Genomic DNA, 20,061 nt, shown 5'->3' on the forward strand with positions numbered 1-20,061 from the left:
TGATATTGCTTGTATATTTTTCAGCAAAATAACAATAAGAATGATATACGAATTTCATAACTTATATTTATTTCGGTTTTATACATGCAGGACCTTATGCAGAAATAAAGATTTTTTCGGATATGGAATTTCAAGGTCTGTTAAGCAGCGGATCATACAAATGTTACTGGAACCGTGTTTTTCTTACCGGTCCATTTGGTGTCGGCAAGACATGTTTAGCCAAAATTCTAGTGGGAGATGAGGCTCCAGAACATCGAGAGTCAACAGATGGTATATGGATTTACCTTGGCAGAGCTGGAATGAATATAAAGGAACGTTGTTGGATTTTCTTGGAAAAGGGTATGTAAACTTTAAGTATATAAACAAGAGACTTAGGAAATGCATCTCAGAGTAATGTGTTTAAATTTGAGTAAGAGATTGAACCCATATTTTAGGTCAACGTTCGAATTATATATTGTGAGGTAAATATGTATCTTGAGTTACACTTTCAGTTTTAAACTTAATCATTTGTTTTTTTCGTTGATTTCCGTCTAATATATTGGTCTCTGCTTACTCCTTTGACCTTTGGTGGTAAATCCGTGGGAAGCCCAACATTATTGTGTTTGATTCGTCGTAAACATACTGAATATGACTTGTTTTGGGGTACCATAATAAAACATTGTAAAACGTTCGAAAATCACTGATAGGCATATACAATTGTCTGTTTATGCACATAGTTTTATACGCCTTACTCGACACTATTTAAGGACGTACACATATAGAAATCTATACCTTGAAGGCAAATATGAATAAGTCAAAAATTCTGCACAACTGAGATAACACAATTTTTCAAACATTGCCTGACAGTGAAATTGTCATGTTTTATTTTCTGAAAAAATCTTGTATATTCTCCATACAACCTTTTACAGTCTGCCTGTACATTATTTGGCATACCTAATTTGAAATTGTAAATGAACACATTTAAATGGAAAAAATGCATATTATTGGCCGATAAGCCTTGTGACGACGATTTATTTTACCGATATTTTGTAGCGTCAAATTGATTTCCTTTTCAAGACTATAATTTTCTTTGTCATTAGGCAGAAGTCGGCTAATTCAATATTTTAACATTATATTTCTATTCAATTACTATACTTGTAAGATTTTCAAACTTTCAATTTGTTATCTAAATGTTGCTAAGAGGAATTTCGAAAACTAGGAATATCTATATATAAAGATATATATATAAATATATATATTTTTAATTTAACACGTTAGAATATTAATTAACTACGTTTTTAACTTTTGATTTTTAGTCTTTTGAAAAATTATTAGTGCAAATCAAATGTTTCAGTTACTCCTGAGTTTAAATGCAGAACTTACTTCAAATACATTTTAAAGATGTTCCTTCTATACAATAATCCCCATGGGTGAATAGAAATATTGTCACCATATATAGATATAGGAAGATGTGGTGTGAGTGCCAATGAGACAACTCTCCATACAAATAACAATTTAAAAAGTATCTTTAAAAAGTATAGGTCTTTTTTCGAACGGCAGTGAAACACTGCCGAAAGAGAGGCATCCGTTTGGCTGTATGGGGTGTATAAAATATACAATCATTAAAATGGGGATATTTAATTCGATGCCTCGCGCAAAGAGAATGTCATTTGAATTTCTGACCCTATCTATTATGCCATAGTTTTCAAGTGGCAGCTCAAATTTTACCGACCTTCATCCTGGACGGCCTCCTTTACTGGTCCTACCTATTTCATTTATTGTTATCCTGTTCTCGTCCTGAATATCATTAAATATTTGTCACTGAATGTTAAGTAAACAACAATGAAAAATCAATCCTAAACCATAGTTTAACCTTTTAAAAAACCCTTAGCGTACTTGTTTGGAATGTTTTACAATTTATTGGCTGCCTGTCATGAGGGCAGGGGTAATCGTTATCAGTAATCTGTTTTCATCGATTACTTTTGTAATGTGATTATATTTAACCATGTTATGCCTTTCTTAACCATATGTCTTAATCTAAGAGTATTTCCTCAGTTGGCGTGAATTTATGTTTTGTAATGATCAAATCAAATAATGTGGAAATTTTTTTTTTTAAATAAATCAATCAGATTATGTATTATTTCAGGGACTATCTTGAATGCAACTGTGCAAAGTTTGCTAAGGAGTAAAGAAATGGCAATTACAGATGTCGCAAAATTTAATAGAGAGATGCCAGGTTCTGATGATGCTAAACACAGGGAGGAAATCCAAAACAAAGGTTCTATATCATCCAGTTCAGGTCATGTTATATCGAGTCCTGGGGCTGCGAAACGTGAAGAGGAAATGCCAGATCGTAGTGGTGTTACGTCTTATGTCAGTACTCCAGGTGTACGCACAATAACGTCAAGGTTGAAAGCTTTCTTCAGTCTCCCAAGTCGAAAACAGAAAGTATTGAAAGGTATTTGTTGTTAGTATTATGTGTGAATATAAATCATGCCATATTGTGTGGACATGTGGTGTTTCTTGATTGTGTTGTTCCAAAACCTTGTCTTTGTCACAGTTTATGTTAATCAAAAACATAGTTAAACAGTTAAATGTTTCAGGACTTAGGTATAAATGTTTGGATATCTTTACATTATACGACAAGGTCTTATGGACCTCAATGCTCTTCAACTTCATACTTTATTTGGCCTTTTCAATACTTTGGGATTCGAGCGTCACTGATGAGTCTTTTGTAGACGAAACGCGCGTCTGGCGTTACTATAACTTTTTAATCCTGGTATCTATGATGAGTTTTTATACTTCAGAATGATGGTTGGGATTGATTTTGATGGTTATGGCCCAAACTGTTTAAAATGACCAAAACAAAATAGGATGTAGATGTTCCTGGACAATAGCTTGTGTATAAATATATGGATCTTTATGAAATTGTACCACTATTTATGAATGAGTCCAACAAAAAGTCGTTTTTTATGTTTTAGAACTTGGGTATAAATGTTTGGAAATATGTGAAATTATACGATATTTATTTTGGTGGTAATGGCCCAAACTGTTAAAAAGGACCAAAAACTACGAGATTCAAATGTTTCTGGACAATAGCTTGTGTATACGTCTATGGCTGTCTATAAAATATAGCTAAAGGTGTCATACAACAAAGGAAGGTTAGGTATTGTTTTTCGGATAATGGCAAACTGTGTAGGAAGTAGTGACCAGAAAGACTTTGATTCCCATAGTTCCTGACAACAAATTGAGTATAAGTCTATGTTTCTCTGGAAATTAAAACCACTATGCTCCGTACTGAAAATGGATAGTTTCGAAGGATTTTTGGGGTTAAGGCCCTAACATGTTTTTTACTTAAAGGGACTAAACGATACTTTTTTATACTTTGTATAAATTGCTTTTTTCTTTATTCGGAGGGGGACAATTCAAAGACTTGAATTCTTTTGTATTTTTAAAATGCTATTCTTATTTTGGATTGTGGACCTTTTTTTCAATTGGTTCTCATTACTGTCTATAGTATCCGAAATAAGACTTGTTTTGATATAGAAAAACAAATGAAGTTAACGATTTTTTTTAAAAGCTGAATCTTAACATGTATTTAGATTTTAAAATTAAGAACCGGTTTTCAAATCGACCCAAATCGGAGTCTACATTAACCATTGTTCAAATTAAACAAAACAATAATTCATTAAGTTCTTTGATATGCCGTATCGAACTGTGTATTTAAAGTATGGCCTTATGTCCCTATTATCAATTTAGTCTATTTTTAGTCCGAAGAAATCTAAATAAACTTATGTTATGTTGATTTCATCAGAAATTTAATTGTAAAGATTCTTTAATATGCTTTATCTTACTATGTATCTTTATGTTTTATGTTTTACTATTATAGAAAAGGGCCATTTTCAAATTTTTTAAGTTGAAGTTTTTATACAACATTTATTCTGAGTCATAACAAATAGCGAACTGTCGACCATTTATTTTACTAACCTTTTTGCCAGAACATCATGAACATAGCTGTCACCATTTATTTTTTGCGACACATATCCTCTCCGGACGTGGTTGCATCTAATTACACCCCTCACAACAAAATGCATGACCAATTTTAACAAGTTTTTTACTGCCTAGAACATGTAAAAAGTTCAAGGAATGACTATATTGTATTCCCCTGTCTAAAATTTTAGTGTAAAATGGTCTAGCCCGTACATGTATCATTTTGAGGACCTATAAAATAATCTTTTTTTTTGTATCATTGATTTATTTGTATTCATACATGTCTGTTTAAAAATTAATATCAGTGCAATACATTTCAAAAGGCAAATCATTTGAAAAGTGCAACAATGCTTTGCGAATATAGTTATGTCTGTATAAACAAAACTAGTTTGACAAACTTTGAATGAACAATTATTCTTTTTGAATATTGTTTTTTTTTTATCAATTACACGCATGATATATGTGATTAAGGAAACACAAGTTTAATTTTAACAAAATACACGACTATCTTGTTTCAATTATCAATTCTTACATACACAGATCAACTTATATGTTGTTTTCAGGTAAAAATGTTGCAAATCTTAAATCTTCAAATGATGAAAGTGCTTTGATGCATGTAGCTACTAGAGATGATAGTGTTGGGAGAGAGGGAGACACTGAAGATAAATTGACTGCCAAGGACATTTCAGAGGAGGAAATTATTCAACTAATCCGATCTGAATGTAATAAAGGCAATTACGAAATGGTAATTGTCCCCATAGATTTATGGGACTTTGGCGGTCAAAAGATATATCACTTGACACACCAACTCTTCATATCTAGCAGAGGCACTTTTGTATTGATATTCAATGGAAGTAAAGGTATCAACGAAGAAATACCTGATTACATAGACTTACCTGGCTGTAAAAATCAACGGAATACAGCAGGTATGGTACCATTTATAAATAGTCAAGACAATCTATCTATTTACATTCAAATAAGATATGTTTATAGTATTTCAATATAGGTTAACTGTTGATCGCCTTAGCTCTCTTTGAATATCTAAGGTCTCAATATAACAAACAATAGGCTCTTCTGCAAAGATTTATACAGCAACAGGGTCAGCAATACAAGATCTAGTATTGGTTAATTTAACATCTAGATGAACTGATTATTATTTTTTTTAAATCGATTTTTTTTATCCAGTATAAAGAGGGAAGAATTCCATTGTTCTGGGTTTTTTTTTTTAAATCTAAACACAAGGAGTGGAAGCGGAAGATCGATTTGTGATGTTCTAAAATCACCTTGTCGTGAATGCTGATATGTATAAGAATGATTATGCCTACATGTTATCCCTACATTCTGTTGTTGCTTAATTCAGTTTATGATTCATGCAAATAACACAGTATTGTTTGAGGCTATGTCAGCAGGAATACAAAATATGTTTCCTAAAGGAATAATTAATCTAACTACTGAAATGATCTACAATTTGTTTTTGTATTAAATTCAACAATGCTGCTAACACATGTAACAATTGAAAAGATTGATATGATTAGATAGTGTTTGTGGGAATCAATTATTTTCATTTACTTATAAAAGCTTATTGATCATTAATTATTGAAAGACAATTTTACACTTTCAAACATATTAACATGTATATGTGTTCGTTGCAGCTTATCTCGTCCATTGGGTTAATTCAGTCCTTACATATTGTAAGACTTTGACTGAAAATGGAGGATACCCAAAAATCAAATTTGTTGCAACACACAAAGATCAAGTAAAAGTAAGTACTGACATAATTTAAAGAACTATGTAGCTCTAATACTTTGCCATGTAAGACAGAGTCGCAATTGAATGTTGTGTACAGAACCCATCCGTTGGGTTTCCCCTATATCTCCAAAACTACAGACAAGATTGAAGTATGTTGAAAAATGAACCTGTCACAATGAAATATTTTGTGGTATTTTGATCATCCGTCTGATTTACTAGATGGTACACATTTTAGTATACTGTACTCTGAAAGTTTTCAGCCTTAGTTATTGAATTTTCACCGAAAGATTGCAAACATGTGATGCACTTCTATTACAAAATTGTTCGAAGATTTGTTTCCCTCATTTTTTTACCTTAGAAATGAGTTATTTTCAACAAAAAATTATTGATGATGAACTAGATTTGTGCTATCAGCTCCTATTGTTGTTAACAAAGATCATCTATTAAACCTCGAAGAATGAATTGTAGTTGTGTACCTGCCACTTAATTCTTTTTAGCTCGCCTGGCCCGAAGGGCCGAGTAAGCTTTTCCCATCACTTTGCGTCCGTCGTAAGTCCGTCGTCCGTCGTCCGTCGTCGTTAACTTTTACAAAAATCTTCTTCTCTGAAATTACTGGGTCAAATTTAACCATACTTGGTCACAATCATCATTGGGGTGTTTAGTGTTTAGTTTAAAAAAAGTGTCCGGTGACCCGGCCAACCAACCAAGATGGCCGCCATGGCTAAAAATAGAACATAGGGGTAAAATGTAGATTTTGGCTTATAACTATGAAACCAAATCATTCAGAGCAAATCTGAAAAGGGGTTAAATTGTTTATCTAGTCAGTATTTATCTGCTCTGAAATTTTCAGATGAATTGGACAATGGGTTGTTTGGTTGCTGCCCCACAATTGGTAATTTTTAAAGAAATTTTGCTGTTTTTGGTTATTATCTTGAATATTAGTATAGATAGAGATTAACTGTCAACAGCAATAATGGTTAAAGATCTACAAATAAGTAAACATGACCTAAATGGTCCGTTGACCTCCCTCAAAGAGTTATTACCCTTTATAGTCAATTTTTAATAATTTTCATTAATTTTCATTAATTTTTGTAAATTTTTACAAAATATTTTCCTCTGTGTAACGAAAGAGCCAAGTTTATTATAGATAGAGAAAATTGTAAGTAGCAATAATGTTCAGTAAAGTAAGATCTACAAACACATCACCACCATCAAAACACTATTTTGTCATGAATCCATCTATGTCCTTTGTTTAATACATGTATGCACATAGACCAAGGTGAGCGACACAGGCTCTTAAGAACCTCTAGTTTTAATTATTTTCTAATTGTTCTACTCTTAATTAATCTCAATAAAAAAAAATTAAAGTTGTTGACACATTTTAGTTGTAATCAAGATCTCTGAAAAAATTAAAATCACAAAAAATACTGAAATCCGAGAAAAATTCAATCGGAAAATCTCTAATCACAAAGCAAAATCAAATGACAAAATACATCAAACGATTGGACGACAACTTCCCATTCCTAACTTGGTACAGGCATTTTCAAATGTAGAAAATGGTGAATTGAACCTGGTTTTATAGCACTAAACCTCTCACTTTTACAACAGTCTCATCAAATTCCGTTATATTTACAACGATGCGTGAACAAAACAGAAATATTAAATAAAATAGTCAAAATATTGGTACAGCAGTCATCACTGTGTTACAAACTACACACAAAACTAACCTGAACATTCTGTATAAACCAAAGTGCATCTGAGATTTGATCCATCAATAATCATGGCCACTGTTGCTAGAAATATGTAATGTAGTCGGAATGGATTTGTATGGCTTTTCCCCACTTAACAACATCAGTAAGTACCCATGTGACAGTTTAAATGGTCAATTGTTATCTCCTATGGAATTCTCTAAACAATGAAACATTATTATTTTGAACTATTACCGTTAACATTTTTATTTTAAGCAATCGTCAAAAGTCTTATTGTATTAATATATCCAATGGTTAAGTGTGATTAAATTCAAGGAGACGAAAATTTTAGATTATCCTGTAAAGAAAATAATGAAGGAGGATTGTAAATATAAGGTTTTGATCTGTTTCTATTTTAGGGTGATATTGAGGAACAGAGACGAATTCTAGAAGACTCAATCGAAAAACTCTTCGAAAATCATGGAGGAAAACAACATCTTCAATATCAACCACTTATTTTTGTGGATGCAAGAAACAAAGAGGACAAAGAATTAGACACATTGAAGAAGCAGTTGGTGGAAGTTGCATTAGACCATCCTTGTTGTGGAGAACCTATGCCAACAAAGTTTGTACCCCTTGAACTTCAATTAGCCAAAAAAGTAGAGGAGAAAAAGAAAGTACTATCCATTGGTGAATTGAATGACCTTAACCAGCAGAATGAAAAACATGCATTAACCCCAGATCAGCTACAAAAGTTCCTGAAGGTTAACCATGCCCTGGGAAAACTGATCTACTTCGATGAAGCTTGCTTGAGAGATAATGTTATCATTGATCCAGTATTTTTGGTAGACGTGCTACGTTCCATCGTTACTGACGAACAGTTTTGGCCAGAACATCTCATTGAAATATTAGGAGACCTCAAAGAGAGTGGAAAATTGTTGAAAAAGGATTTACATGAAATATGGAAACAAGACTGTTTCAAGGAGATCTCAGAGCATAAAGATTATATGGTAGAAATGTTAGTTCATCTGGACATAATTTGTAGACAAAAAGACGACGAAAATGAATCTGAATTTTTCTTAGTTCCATGCATGATAAGCACCAAAAGAGAAGACAGCCAACAGATAGATTTTGACAGAAGCATACATCTGGCTTATAGGTTTAAGGAGGAAGTTGTACCCCCTGCTATCCTTTACCGATTCATTGCGACTTTTATATCAATGTGGAAACTTCGAGTCAGCACTAAATCCAGTCGCTTGATGATCTTCACAGACAGTGCTGATGTTACAATTGATAATGAACACGATATGAGAATTGACATTCAGGGAAACAGAATCATAGTTTCTCTTTCTCACAAAGAAAGCCAAATTTCCATTGTACATACAATAGCATCAACAGCTCAGGAATGCCTCACACATGCCATCACAAACATTTCCAATTTCTATTTCTCAGTTTCAGATGATTCTGATTGTACTAGAGATTTGCCATTCACCATTCAAATTGGAATAGTTTGTGGGTCAGGTCTTTGCTTTTTTGACCACACGTTGAGATCGAACATGTCTAAGGAAGAATGGACATGCCATGATCACAATAGAATACACAAGACTAATATTGTGTCCAAATGGTTTGCAGACAAGGTAACTCTCTTTTATAGATTTTTTTCAACCTTTTGCTGTTAGATGAAAAGTCAGTTCACTTGTAAATGAATTTAAACTTGACAGGTCATTTTGATTTATAGTCATATGAAAAGTATATATTGATAGGGGATTACTAAAAATAATATGGGTCTATGCACTTGTTTTCAGGATATTAGCCATTGAAATTTTGGCAGATGTCTACAATCTATCATTTTATGTTCAGACTTATCCTTCCGATCTCTCAGTACTTTTCCTTCCGATCACTCAGTACTTTTCCTTCCGATTACTCAGTACTGTTCCCTTCGATCACTCAGTACTTATCCTTCCGATCACTCAGTAATTTTCCTTCCGATCACTCAGTACTTTTCCTTCCGATCACTCAATACTTTTCTTTCCGATCACTCAGTACTTTTCCTTCCGATCACTCAGTACTTATCCTTCCGATCACTCAGTACTTTTCTTTCCAATTACTCAGTACTTATCCTTCCGATCACTCAGTACTTATCCTTCCGATCACTCAGTACTTTTCCTTCTGGTCACTCAGTACTTTTCCTTCCGATCACTCAGTACTTTTCCTTTCGATCACTCAGTACTTTTCCTTCCGATCACTCAGTACTTTTCCTTCCAATATCACTCAGTACTTTTCATTTCGATCACTCAGTACTTATCCTTCCGATCACTCAGTACTTTTCCTTCCGATCACTCAGTACTTATCCTTACGATCACTCAGTACTTTTCCTTCTGGTCACTCAGTACTTTTCCTTCCGATCACTCAGTAATTTTCCTTCCGATCACTCAGTACTTTTCCTTCCGATCACTCAGTACTTTTCCTTCCGATCACTCAGTACTTTTCCTTCCGATCACTCAGTACTTATCCTTCCGATCACTCAGTACTTTTACTTCCGATCACTCAGTACTTTTCCTTTCGATCACTCAGTACTTTTCCTTCCGATCACTCAGTACTTTTCCTTCCGATCACTCAGTACTTTTCCTTCCGATCACTCAGTACTTTTCCTTTCGATCACTCAGTACTTATCCTTCCGATCACTCAGTACTTATCCTTCCGATCACTCAGTACTTATCCTTCCGATCACTCAGTACTTATCCTTCTGATCACTCAGTACTTTTCCTTCTGGTCACTCAGTACTAATCCTTCCGATCACTCAGTACTTTTCCTTCCGATCACTCAGTACTTATCCTTCCGGTCACTCAGTACTTTTCAGATAATTCTCTTGAAGTTAAGGTGGTACCCAACACTTTAACGAAAATTTATTTGGCTCGTTTAATTTTCATAAAAGTTTGACACAGTATTTACTTTGACCCTTTGACAAAAATATAAAAATTTCAAAAGATTTGAACCAAACGTTTTATCAGAAAAAAATTACACTGGTTATATAACAGTTTCACAAACACTTATTTTGATCATTGAGAAGCGTAATATTCCCCTTTCATCACAACGTAATTTGAACGTTTAGCTGATTTTACAGAGTTATCTCCCTGTAGTGTTAGGTACCACCTTAATTCAGTAAAGTTCAGTGGATTTTTTTTAACAATTCAGTATGCTGTTGATGTGTACAGGAAGATAAAACTATTTAAAAAAAATCTTAATGTAGACTGAACAGATCTAAATTGACTGCAATAGAATTGTTTTAAATATTCTGATTTTATCGTAGTGGATAAGTATGACAATTGACTGATGTACTATTAACGGCTTAAGAAGGTATTATTTAGTCTTTAAAAGAACCAATACAAAAACACCACTTTTTGTCCGCAGTGCTTAATTGATTTAGTCTTAATAAGGAAAGTTCAATGCTGAATATTTGAAAGCCGAGGGTGTTTCAGTCGTCGGGCTTTATTACCAAATTATACATAAATATAAATCCAAATCAACCTAAGGTCAAACCTAGCACGAGGAGTAGCAGTCTTCGTTTCTTACACATTGACCAATACCAGCTGTTTATATCAAAATGACTGTTTCGGATTGGTTTGATATTGTTCATTATATTTATGACGTTATTTGATCAATTTATTCTCCTCGCGTAAATTAGTATTGTATTTCTATTAAATTTGATTGATCAAAATACATTTACACCATTGTCTACCAATGTAAGCATACTATAAAAAAGGGACGAAAGATACCAAAAGAACAGTCAAACTCGTCAATCGAAAATAAACTGACAACGCCATGGCTAAAAATGAAAAAGTATAAGGTACATGTTATAAGCTTACTATACAGCATAAAAAGTAGATCACTTATATCCATGCCGTACAAAAAGCTATGTGAAAAGGCCTTGACGATAAAAGGTGAAAGCAAGCGTTCTGATTTATACTATCAACGCATATCAGGTTCATCTTTTTTAAGTGCATCCCCCTTTTTTCGCTCATAATACAAATTAAATTAGTAAGAAAGGGCTTCAATCACTAGTGTTGGCTCTATGCAGACAATTGACATTTGACGCAAAATGATGATAACAGAAATATCTTAGTTACTGGTGAGTAGTTAAATACCCATTTCTGATGTAACAATAAACTTTGTTCTCCAAGACTAAATCATCAATATGTGCTGCACACCTCAATCATATTAAGTGTAGAGATATCATAATTTATTTGTTAATAGATATATTAACTTATCTTACAGTTACCTATGAAGGCTGACATATGCCAGGAAGATTGTCCGGGTAAGATATTTCTTAATATTACTATTATAAGTTTGATATGCTAGTCTGTATTACTAGTATAACACTTTATAACAAATTATTCTAAATGTCTTCGTGGTTTTTTTTATATGAAAAAGGATTGAGCAAAACAATGAGGCAACCAAAACAATATGTTGACAAATATAAATAAAAAAGGAAAATCGGATAGTTTGTATACAAAACAATAAAGCAGTAACCCCATGATTACAAACCTACTGACAAAATTAAAAGCAAATCAGATGCTGGATATTAAAAAAATTCAACAGTAAACCATTAGCACATGCCAAATGATATGAATCACTAAGTGTGTTTTGACTACGTAAGATGAAAGTTCAAATGTTGATTAAATCTAAACTGTTTTATATTGTGAGACCTACCATTTATATTTAGAGTTAGAATGAATAAGAACCTCACCAAAAACGTGTGTAGTCAAGGGTTTAGTTCCTTTCCAGGTCAAATCAAATACATGTCTCTTGTTTGTATGCAGTATGTAGAAGTACAAACCTTGTTGGATGGAAGTCAGAATACTGATTACCAAGTAAAGTTCAAATTCAGTGTTTAGGTTCTAAATTTGAACTTGAATTTAACAATGTTATCTTTATATGATATATTCATTGCTTTTTTGGGAACCTAGTGGCGTTGGCAGGTAGTTTAAGACATTATTTCTTAAATTGATTTACAACTATATTTGTCGAGGGGAATCTAAGGGGCATTACATATGTTTTACATTTCTGTCTATTGTTGAAGCTATATATTAATCACTGCATGTCCTCTGGTTATTTGTGTCGTTGGGTTGCTGGGTCGCTCATGTTTTTTTATCTCTTTCTTTTACACGTCTGCTCAGTATTTTTCGTGTGCTTAGTTAGACTAGTACATCAAGCATGAAAATTATGTTGATGTACTAGTCTAAATTAAGCAGATATTTAAATAAAAATAAGATAAATGAGATTTTTTTTTAGCATTTCATAATGCAAAGTTTTTAATTTTTAGTTATGTAAGTTACAATATATTACAGGTCTAGATATGGCATGGCTAGATAGTAATCCGAATGATAGACACTTGGGACGCTTAGCAGCTGAAATGACAATTGAAGAAACAAGAAAAATGTATATCCACCTTAAGGAAAAAAATCCAGTTAGTTCTTGGGATAATATTAAGGAATCAAGCAACAGATGGGTCTTTGATGTCAAAATGAATGCTCTTTATGACTGGAAAAAGAGTTCACAAAATGCTACATTTAAGCAGCTTCAGAACAGTTTGAAAGAAGAAGATATCGACATCCACAAATTATGTCAGGTAAACGTGTGCAACCTCTTGTATTGCTTTCCGATGTTTTATGTTATATGATCAATATTCTTGATCTCCCTTTCTTGATATATTAACTGATTGTGAGAAATATCAATCCCATGAAAGTATCCCTTATCTTTAACGAGGGGATAACTATGTAAGGTATGCATTTTCGTGGTAAGACCTTCGTGTCTAACAGAAAACTTGACTTTAATTAAGTTTAAAATAAAATACTGAAGCAATATATCAAATATATTTTGGCTGTAATGTCCTTGTAGTCTAAATTGTCCATTACAACGTTGACTTAGTTTTTTTTATCCTCAATGTCATGATTCGCTTGCCAATATTGAGTTTTCATAGTAAGTTACTTCTTTCTTATATAATTTTTAATAGTGAACCATATTGTATTATTGTTTGATTGTAAAGAGTGCATGCTCCTCGTACATTATTTACATGCCATAAACCATGGTGCATGATACATTGGTCAACATAATTGTTTTGTGTTCAGTTAATTTGTTGAAATCAGTTGATGAGTCACATGTCAAATATTTTTGGTGTATAGATAAATTGTTATTGGTGTAAGTTTTTCCGACAGGGTTTTAATGATCTTGCTCTTTTTTCATAGATTATACATGTCATTGATAATTTTCCGTTCATTAGATTCCTATAATGAAATTTTCCTCCAATGTTTCATTATAAAATCAACCATGATTAGGAAAAATAAAGGCAACAGTAGTATACCGCTGTATGAAATTCGTCAATCTATTATGAAACACACCCATCTGGGTAACAAACTAAAGCTGAGGGAAACACATTAAATATAAGAGAAGAACTACGACACAACAGAAACACAACATCAAAATGTAACACAAACAAAAACGAACTATAATATAACAATGGTAATTTTCCTGACTTGGTACATGACATTTTAAGATAAAAAATGGTGGGTTGTACTATACATGTCATAGGAAATTATTCTAGACAGCACAAGAGCGGCAAACGATACCACAAAGACAGTCAAACTCATAGATTGAAAATAATCTGACAACGCCATGTTTATAGTAAAAAAAAGTGAAACAGCCCTATGATTGTACTTGTATTTTAAAAACGCGTTGATAATTCATGTAAATTACATTTTTTCTGGAAAGAAATATCCATACAGTGTATAAAGAGATAATATCTTACCTCTAGTTATTCAAGAATATTTGTTAAATTGAAGTCTCTTATTTTAGATATCAAGAGAAGTTCAAAAACAGTTTGGTAAGTGAACATTACTAATATTTAAATCGTTTAAAAACAATTCAGTACAATAAAATTGAGAAGAGAAATAGGGAATGTGTCAAAGAGACAACAACCCGACCATAGAACAGACAACAGCAGAAGGTCACCAACAGGTCTTCAATGCAGCGAGATTTACCCGCACCTGGAGGCGTCCTTCAGCTGGCCCCTTAAGAAATATATATACTTGTTCAGTGATAATGAACGCCATACTAAACTCCAAATTGTACACGAGAAACTAAAATTAAAAATAATACAAGACTAACAAAGGCCAGAGGCTCCTCACTTGGGACATGCGCAAAAATGCGGCGGGGCTAAACACGTCTATGAGATCTAAATCCTCATCCACACCTCTAGCCAATGTAGAAAGGTAAAACTAATCAAAGATACCATGAATAAGTAGACACGCCTTTTCTTTACTAAAGACCCTTCATTGACCTTTGAATAAATTAAAAAAAAAACAAAAAAAAAAACAGACAATTAACAAAATTGAAGAGTATTGAGGACCTACATTTCTGAACGGTTCTGATAAGCATTTCAAAACTAATCATCTTGGTACTTGAGTTAATGCCCTTCAAATACTATTTTGGCAATGTTTGTGTTTGTTCACTTATTATGTTGAAAGGAATACTAGATAAAGTGAAAGACTGTTGATTTATTACTATTAAATCAAAAGTGTTAACAATTTACGTGGATATCATAGGGAAAAGATGAACTATCAACATCAATGTTATACTAAGGTCAATTGTTTATAGACTATTACAATGTATTACGCAGACCATTGCAAAATCACGGGAAGGCAGTACTGTTTTAACGGGCGATATATTCTATTTTATTTTGAAATAAAAAAGATGAATAATTTTTTGGGTGAACATATTTTAGACAAACCAAGAGACATGTTGCATCTTAGACCATTAGGTTCAAGTGTACAACAACTGCCTGATCATATAGGTAATCAAACTTATCAGCTTGGAATAGAACTTGGACTTGAAGTGGTTAAGATGCAACAGATTGAAAGAAACCATGTTACAAATCTTCGTAGCCAAACAGAGGCGGTCCTGAACCATTGGAGGAGACTTCCAGAAGCTACATATGAAGTTCTATTCAAAGCTCTCCAACGCCTTGAATTAAGTAGTGTTTTACCATACATAACATATGGAGTAGGATTACCGGAACAAGCGGAAGGTACGGACAGTCTAAGTATTAATCCATTAGTCTGATATCACTTTTTTACATGAACTATTATTACATTTAAGAGTCAGCTGTCTGTTCGCGTAAACTTACATTCCTTCCAATAATGTACCACTTAAAATCTACTGTCATGTGAGATACTGGTCACAATCATATGATTAGTCTCTAGTATTTCGTTACCGCCATTATTTTTAACAAAATTCCCAAATAAGTGTCATAGCTAACTGTGTAACCCTCTTTAAATAAAGAGTTATTTTTATTATAATCATTATTAATGAGACATTTGAAAATAATGATAAACCAAACGTTCCAACTCAATAAGGAAAATTTGGTTTTAAATAAACCTACAGTAAGGTGCAGCATAGCATGTAATTTTTTTGAACGGCGATAATTCACATGCACTTTCTGTAAACGCTTCTGCTTTAAAGTGAAAACAGCACGTGGTTTCTTAATTTTGTTGTGAGTGGACTCATGTTTCAGTGGTTATCTCAATAATGATATCAGACGAAATTGAAAAAATACAAAATCTTAAATCATTTTAATTCTGATACTAATAACAATCTAATCAAATATACAGAGAGAATCATACAGGACATAGATATCAGCCAGACTTTAGATTATATGATGTCACATTTAGTGATATCATCCGATGACAGACGCAGCATTGAGCAGCACGTTAGACAAGATGATCAGAATAAAGCATTGCTTGAAATAGTAAATAAAAGGGGAGAGTCCACTTATACCGTGTTCGTTGATGCACTACGGAAAAGTGGATACACAGATTTAGCAGATGAATTGAAATCTAATTCACAGGAAGAGGGCTCAAGTGAAGCATTAGAACCTCAAAATAAAGGTATGAGCTGTCTTTTATATGAAAATACACAAATAGCAGTCTTTGTATTGCATTGATCTTCTTGATACATTTCCAGTTAAAAAAGATCTAATATTTGTTTGTAAAAGTGAAAGTACCGAAAGTACAATCAATCAATAAGTTGATGGTAGACTAGAGATAATCCATGGCGCAAAAAGAAAAAAAGCAACAGTTTTTTTTAACATAACATATGAAAATAAACAATGCAAAAACCTATAGAATAAATGTGGAAAGGATAGTCTCATATAGGCTGACCCTACAATTCTTGTGACACCATTGTTAATATTAGGGGTTTGTATTCTTTGTTTGAATTTTCGTTTTGTCGTTAATATAATTACAATATTAACCTGGATGACCCGTGTTTTGTATAAACCATCATTTACTTAAATGATTTAAAAAAACATACAGTATAAAAAGAAGATGTGGTATGATTGCCAATGAGACAACTATCCACAAAAGACCAAAATGACACAGACATTAACAACTATATGTCACCGTACGGCCTTCAATAATGAGCAAAGCCCATACCGCATAGTCAGCTATAATAGGCCCCGATAAGACAATGTAAAACAAATGAATTTAATTGTTTTTACATTTTCGATAATTGTTTGTCTTATTTTAATGCTGAGATTTCCCTCAAAAATTTCTACTCGGATTTTCCTAAATAATTTACGACTTTTGCGGTCATGATCTATGATATCCCGTGAAACTCTCGTTGTTTATTCTTATAACACATGTATTTAAAGTGATAATAAAAACTTCTAATCTATAAATTGTAGGATTGTCCGACTGGACTGTTCCTGTTTATAGAGTTCGTCTACAGAAGAATTACTCAACTATCGTTGACTGTATAAATCATGAGAAAATAGTAGATCATTTAATATCATGTGATATTTTGACAATAGCTGATAGTCAAATGATAAATGCCTGCCCAGCACAAATACAAAAGAACAGAAAACTAATGGACATTCTATTGCATGGGAGTGAAAAGGGATTTATTGAATTTCTAAAAGCTTTACGAGAAGACTCTGTTACTACTGAACTGGCAGATGAAATAGAAAGCACATTGGTTACAAGCAAAAATATATCAACCATTCATAGTTGCTACAAATAAACTGGAAGTAGGTTATACGTACAAAGATCCTGTATCTTAAAATCTGAAGATCTTTCTGTGTATACTAAGATATTATAAATAACCTGTGTATCAAATGATTTGAAAAACAGAAATTACTATTGATTTGATATTTGGTGCTTTATATTTTTTTTTGGTGAAGATATATATTTTTAATTCTACTAAAAATTTTAGTTGTCAAAGAGCTATTGTAGAAAATTAAAAAGACAATAGCAACACTAAAAAACCTTCAAAAAGACCAACACCAGTCAACCATACACTTGACACAAAATAAAGGTTGATTAACACGATTGACTTTATATCATCCCATTCCTTATAGAAACAATTACATTCTCTTTAATATGGTTATTGTTAACACTGTACCAAGTGTGATACGAATCAGTGATACATGTATGTGATATGATAAATACCTCTACTTGATTGGATAATCCATCATCATGAAACAATATTACGATAGTTCAATCTGTTTTTATATGGTCACTGCTAACGTTCAAAGTCAAAACGATTTATATTACCTTAAAGTTTATAAAAAAACGAATGTGTGATTTCTTCAATAATTTACAAATTACTTACATTTTTCACATTAAAATCTAATCCATTTTTTTAATTTTTATAACATTCCGAAGGGAAAATTAAACAAATGTGAGGTTTTAAAGTGTGATGCTGCAAAATGACATACGACACCATGCTGGTATTTTTTATTAAGAATGAAGAGATTGTTTACAAGAAATGGAATACATTTTATTATTATAAGAATAAGACCTAATTTGATCAAAACGACCAGTATTTAATCTAAATATAAAACTTGTAACAGACTCATTATATTGAAACTGAATATGTCATAAGTGATAACAAATCGGCCTTCGTTATGAAATATATAATAAAAGATTATTTTTTTTTAATTTTTTTTTCAATGTCTGTGATTAGATATGTCTATGTTTTTCAGAGACAGCATAAAATTCCTGAGACGGAATTCAAGAAATCGTGCTAGTATCACACCATTGACACGTGTGATCTCGTTTTCAATATCAACAACGTATCATGCTTAGCAACAACATAACAGGGAAGAATATGTTTGGCAGAAGATGATTAAAAAATCATTCTCACTTGAGTCTATGTAAATCCATATATATTAACAACTCAATATCTTATTGTTTTCTAAAATTGTGTGGTTTTTGCTTTTTAACTGATAAAACTATGTAAATATTTATCTATATTTTATGTTAATTTTTTGTACAGATATTAGGGTAACAAATTATTATCGACTGATTTAAATTGTATTTATCATAACTACTTTATATGTTATCTTTTTTTTTCATAGATAATTTGATATTAATCTAAGTTTGTAAACTATTCGGTACTGGTTTTAACATTTTGTGATATGTTGTAGATTATCTAAGAATATATAATGCAACATAACATTATGATGATATAAAGTCAAGTAGTATTCTGTTGATTTAAATGAAAACAATTAGTAGTATGCATCAGGGATGGGGTAATCGTAATCTGTAATCGTAATCGATTGTAATTGATTATATTTTTTCTAGTAATCTGTAATCGAAGATATTTTCGATTACATGTAATCGTAATTTAATCGATGACAGCAAAAACTATGATGTAATCATCGATTACTTTTCGATTACATTTCGATTACTTTAGTAAAATAGTTTCATGAAATATAACCTTGTTTCAATGAAAATGTGTATGTATTCATCATTTTGTAGTACAGATAAAATAGAATGTATTAATATAACTTAAGAGTTTATCAACTGTCTTTAATTTCTATCTATTGTCTCATGCTGCATTATGATCAACAAGATCCCCTACTGAATCTTTCCTTATAACTAGCTTTTGAAACAAATGGGTTTATGTGCTTTTCAATAATTCAAGACCTTTTATATATAGAATAAGAATATAGATTTGAAATAAGAAAATAGATTTAAAATAAGAAATATGTCTTAAGTTAAGTTCTGTTCTACATTAAAGTAGTAAGCTTATTTGTATTAAAATTCATTAAAGCATAATTTTTGATAAGAGTTCTGTACAACATTAGAGTAGTAAGCTCATTTGTATTAAAATTCCTTAAACACAATTTTCATTAAGAGCTGGGATTTAAGCTCAAAATAGACAAAAAGTTGATTCCTTATAAAGTTACGATATATATAAAAATTAAGAAAGTACACAAAATCCTTTTGACAATGAAACAATAGCTATCCATTGAATTTCTTTTCGGAACAGATACATGTATCCCCTTTTGACACTATAAATATATATTGTTTATAATTTGATTAAAGAATACAAAAATCTGAACAAACTTCTTGTCTTCACTAATCAGATGATCAAAGTCTTCTTATCAATAATATACAGACTTTGTTTTCATTTCAATTATGTCTAATTAAAAAAGAGATTGATATTATTTTGCCCCAGGTTATACATTGTACTCCATTGGCAGTTTTATAACCTGTAAATATGGTTGTTATCTAAATAAAAGGATTAATTCAATATAATTATAGATTTTGATCTTTAAAATTAGCTGAACAAATTAATTAGTCTACCTTTTTAT

The 20,061-nt window shown here is 31.9% G+C and overlaps 1 protein-coding gene across 1 annotated transcript in view; it reads left to right on the forward strand.

The window, feature by feature from the left end:
• Nucleotides 1-18,706, forward strand: part of LOC139504329 (uncharacterized) — a 30,800-nt gene extending 12,094 nt beyond the window's left edge. Inside the window, exons 6-17 of the mRNA XM_071294399.1 lie at nucleotides 91-339; nucleotides 2,126-2,437; nucleotides 4,533-4,895; nucleotides 5,622-5,731; nucleotides 7,826-9,043; nucleotides 11,682-11,721; nucleotides 12,755-13,035; nucleotides 14,259-14,286; nucleotides 15,187-15,489; nucleotides 16,073-16,348; nucleotides 17,146-17,487; nucleotides 18,445-18,706. Of these exons, the coding sequence (XP_071150500.1) occupies nucleotides 91-339; nucleotides 2,126-2,437; nucleotides 4,533-4,895; nucleotides 5,622-5,731; nucleotides 7,826-9,043; nucleotides 11,682-11,721; nucleotides 12,755-13,035; nucleotides 14,259-14,286; nucleotides 15,187-15,489; nucleotides 16,073-16,348; nucleotides 17,146-17,480 (3,515 nt within the window). The 3' untranslated portion in view covers nucleotides 17,481-17,487; nucleotides 18,445-18,706. The remainder of the gene's footprint in view (nucleotides 1-90; nucleotides 340-2,125; nucleotides 2,438-4,532; nucleotides 4,896-5,621; nucleotides 5,732-7,825; nucleotides 9,044-11,681; nucleotides 11,722-12,754; nucleotides 13,036-14,258; nucleotides 14,287-15,186; nucleotides 15,490-16,072; nucleotides 16,349-17,145; nucleotides 17,488-18,444) is intronic.
• Nucleotides 18,707-20,061: the final 1,355 nt, after the last annotated feature.

This window comes from Mytilus edulis, chromosome 14 (assembly GCF_963676685.1).
Source record: "Mytilus edulis chromosome 14, xbMytEdul2.2, whole genome shotgun sequence".
Taxonomy (NCBI): domain Eukaryota; kingdom Metazoa; phylum Mollusca; class Bivalvia; order Mytilida; family Mytilidae; genus Mytilus; species Mytilus edulis.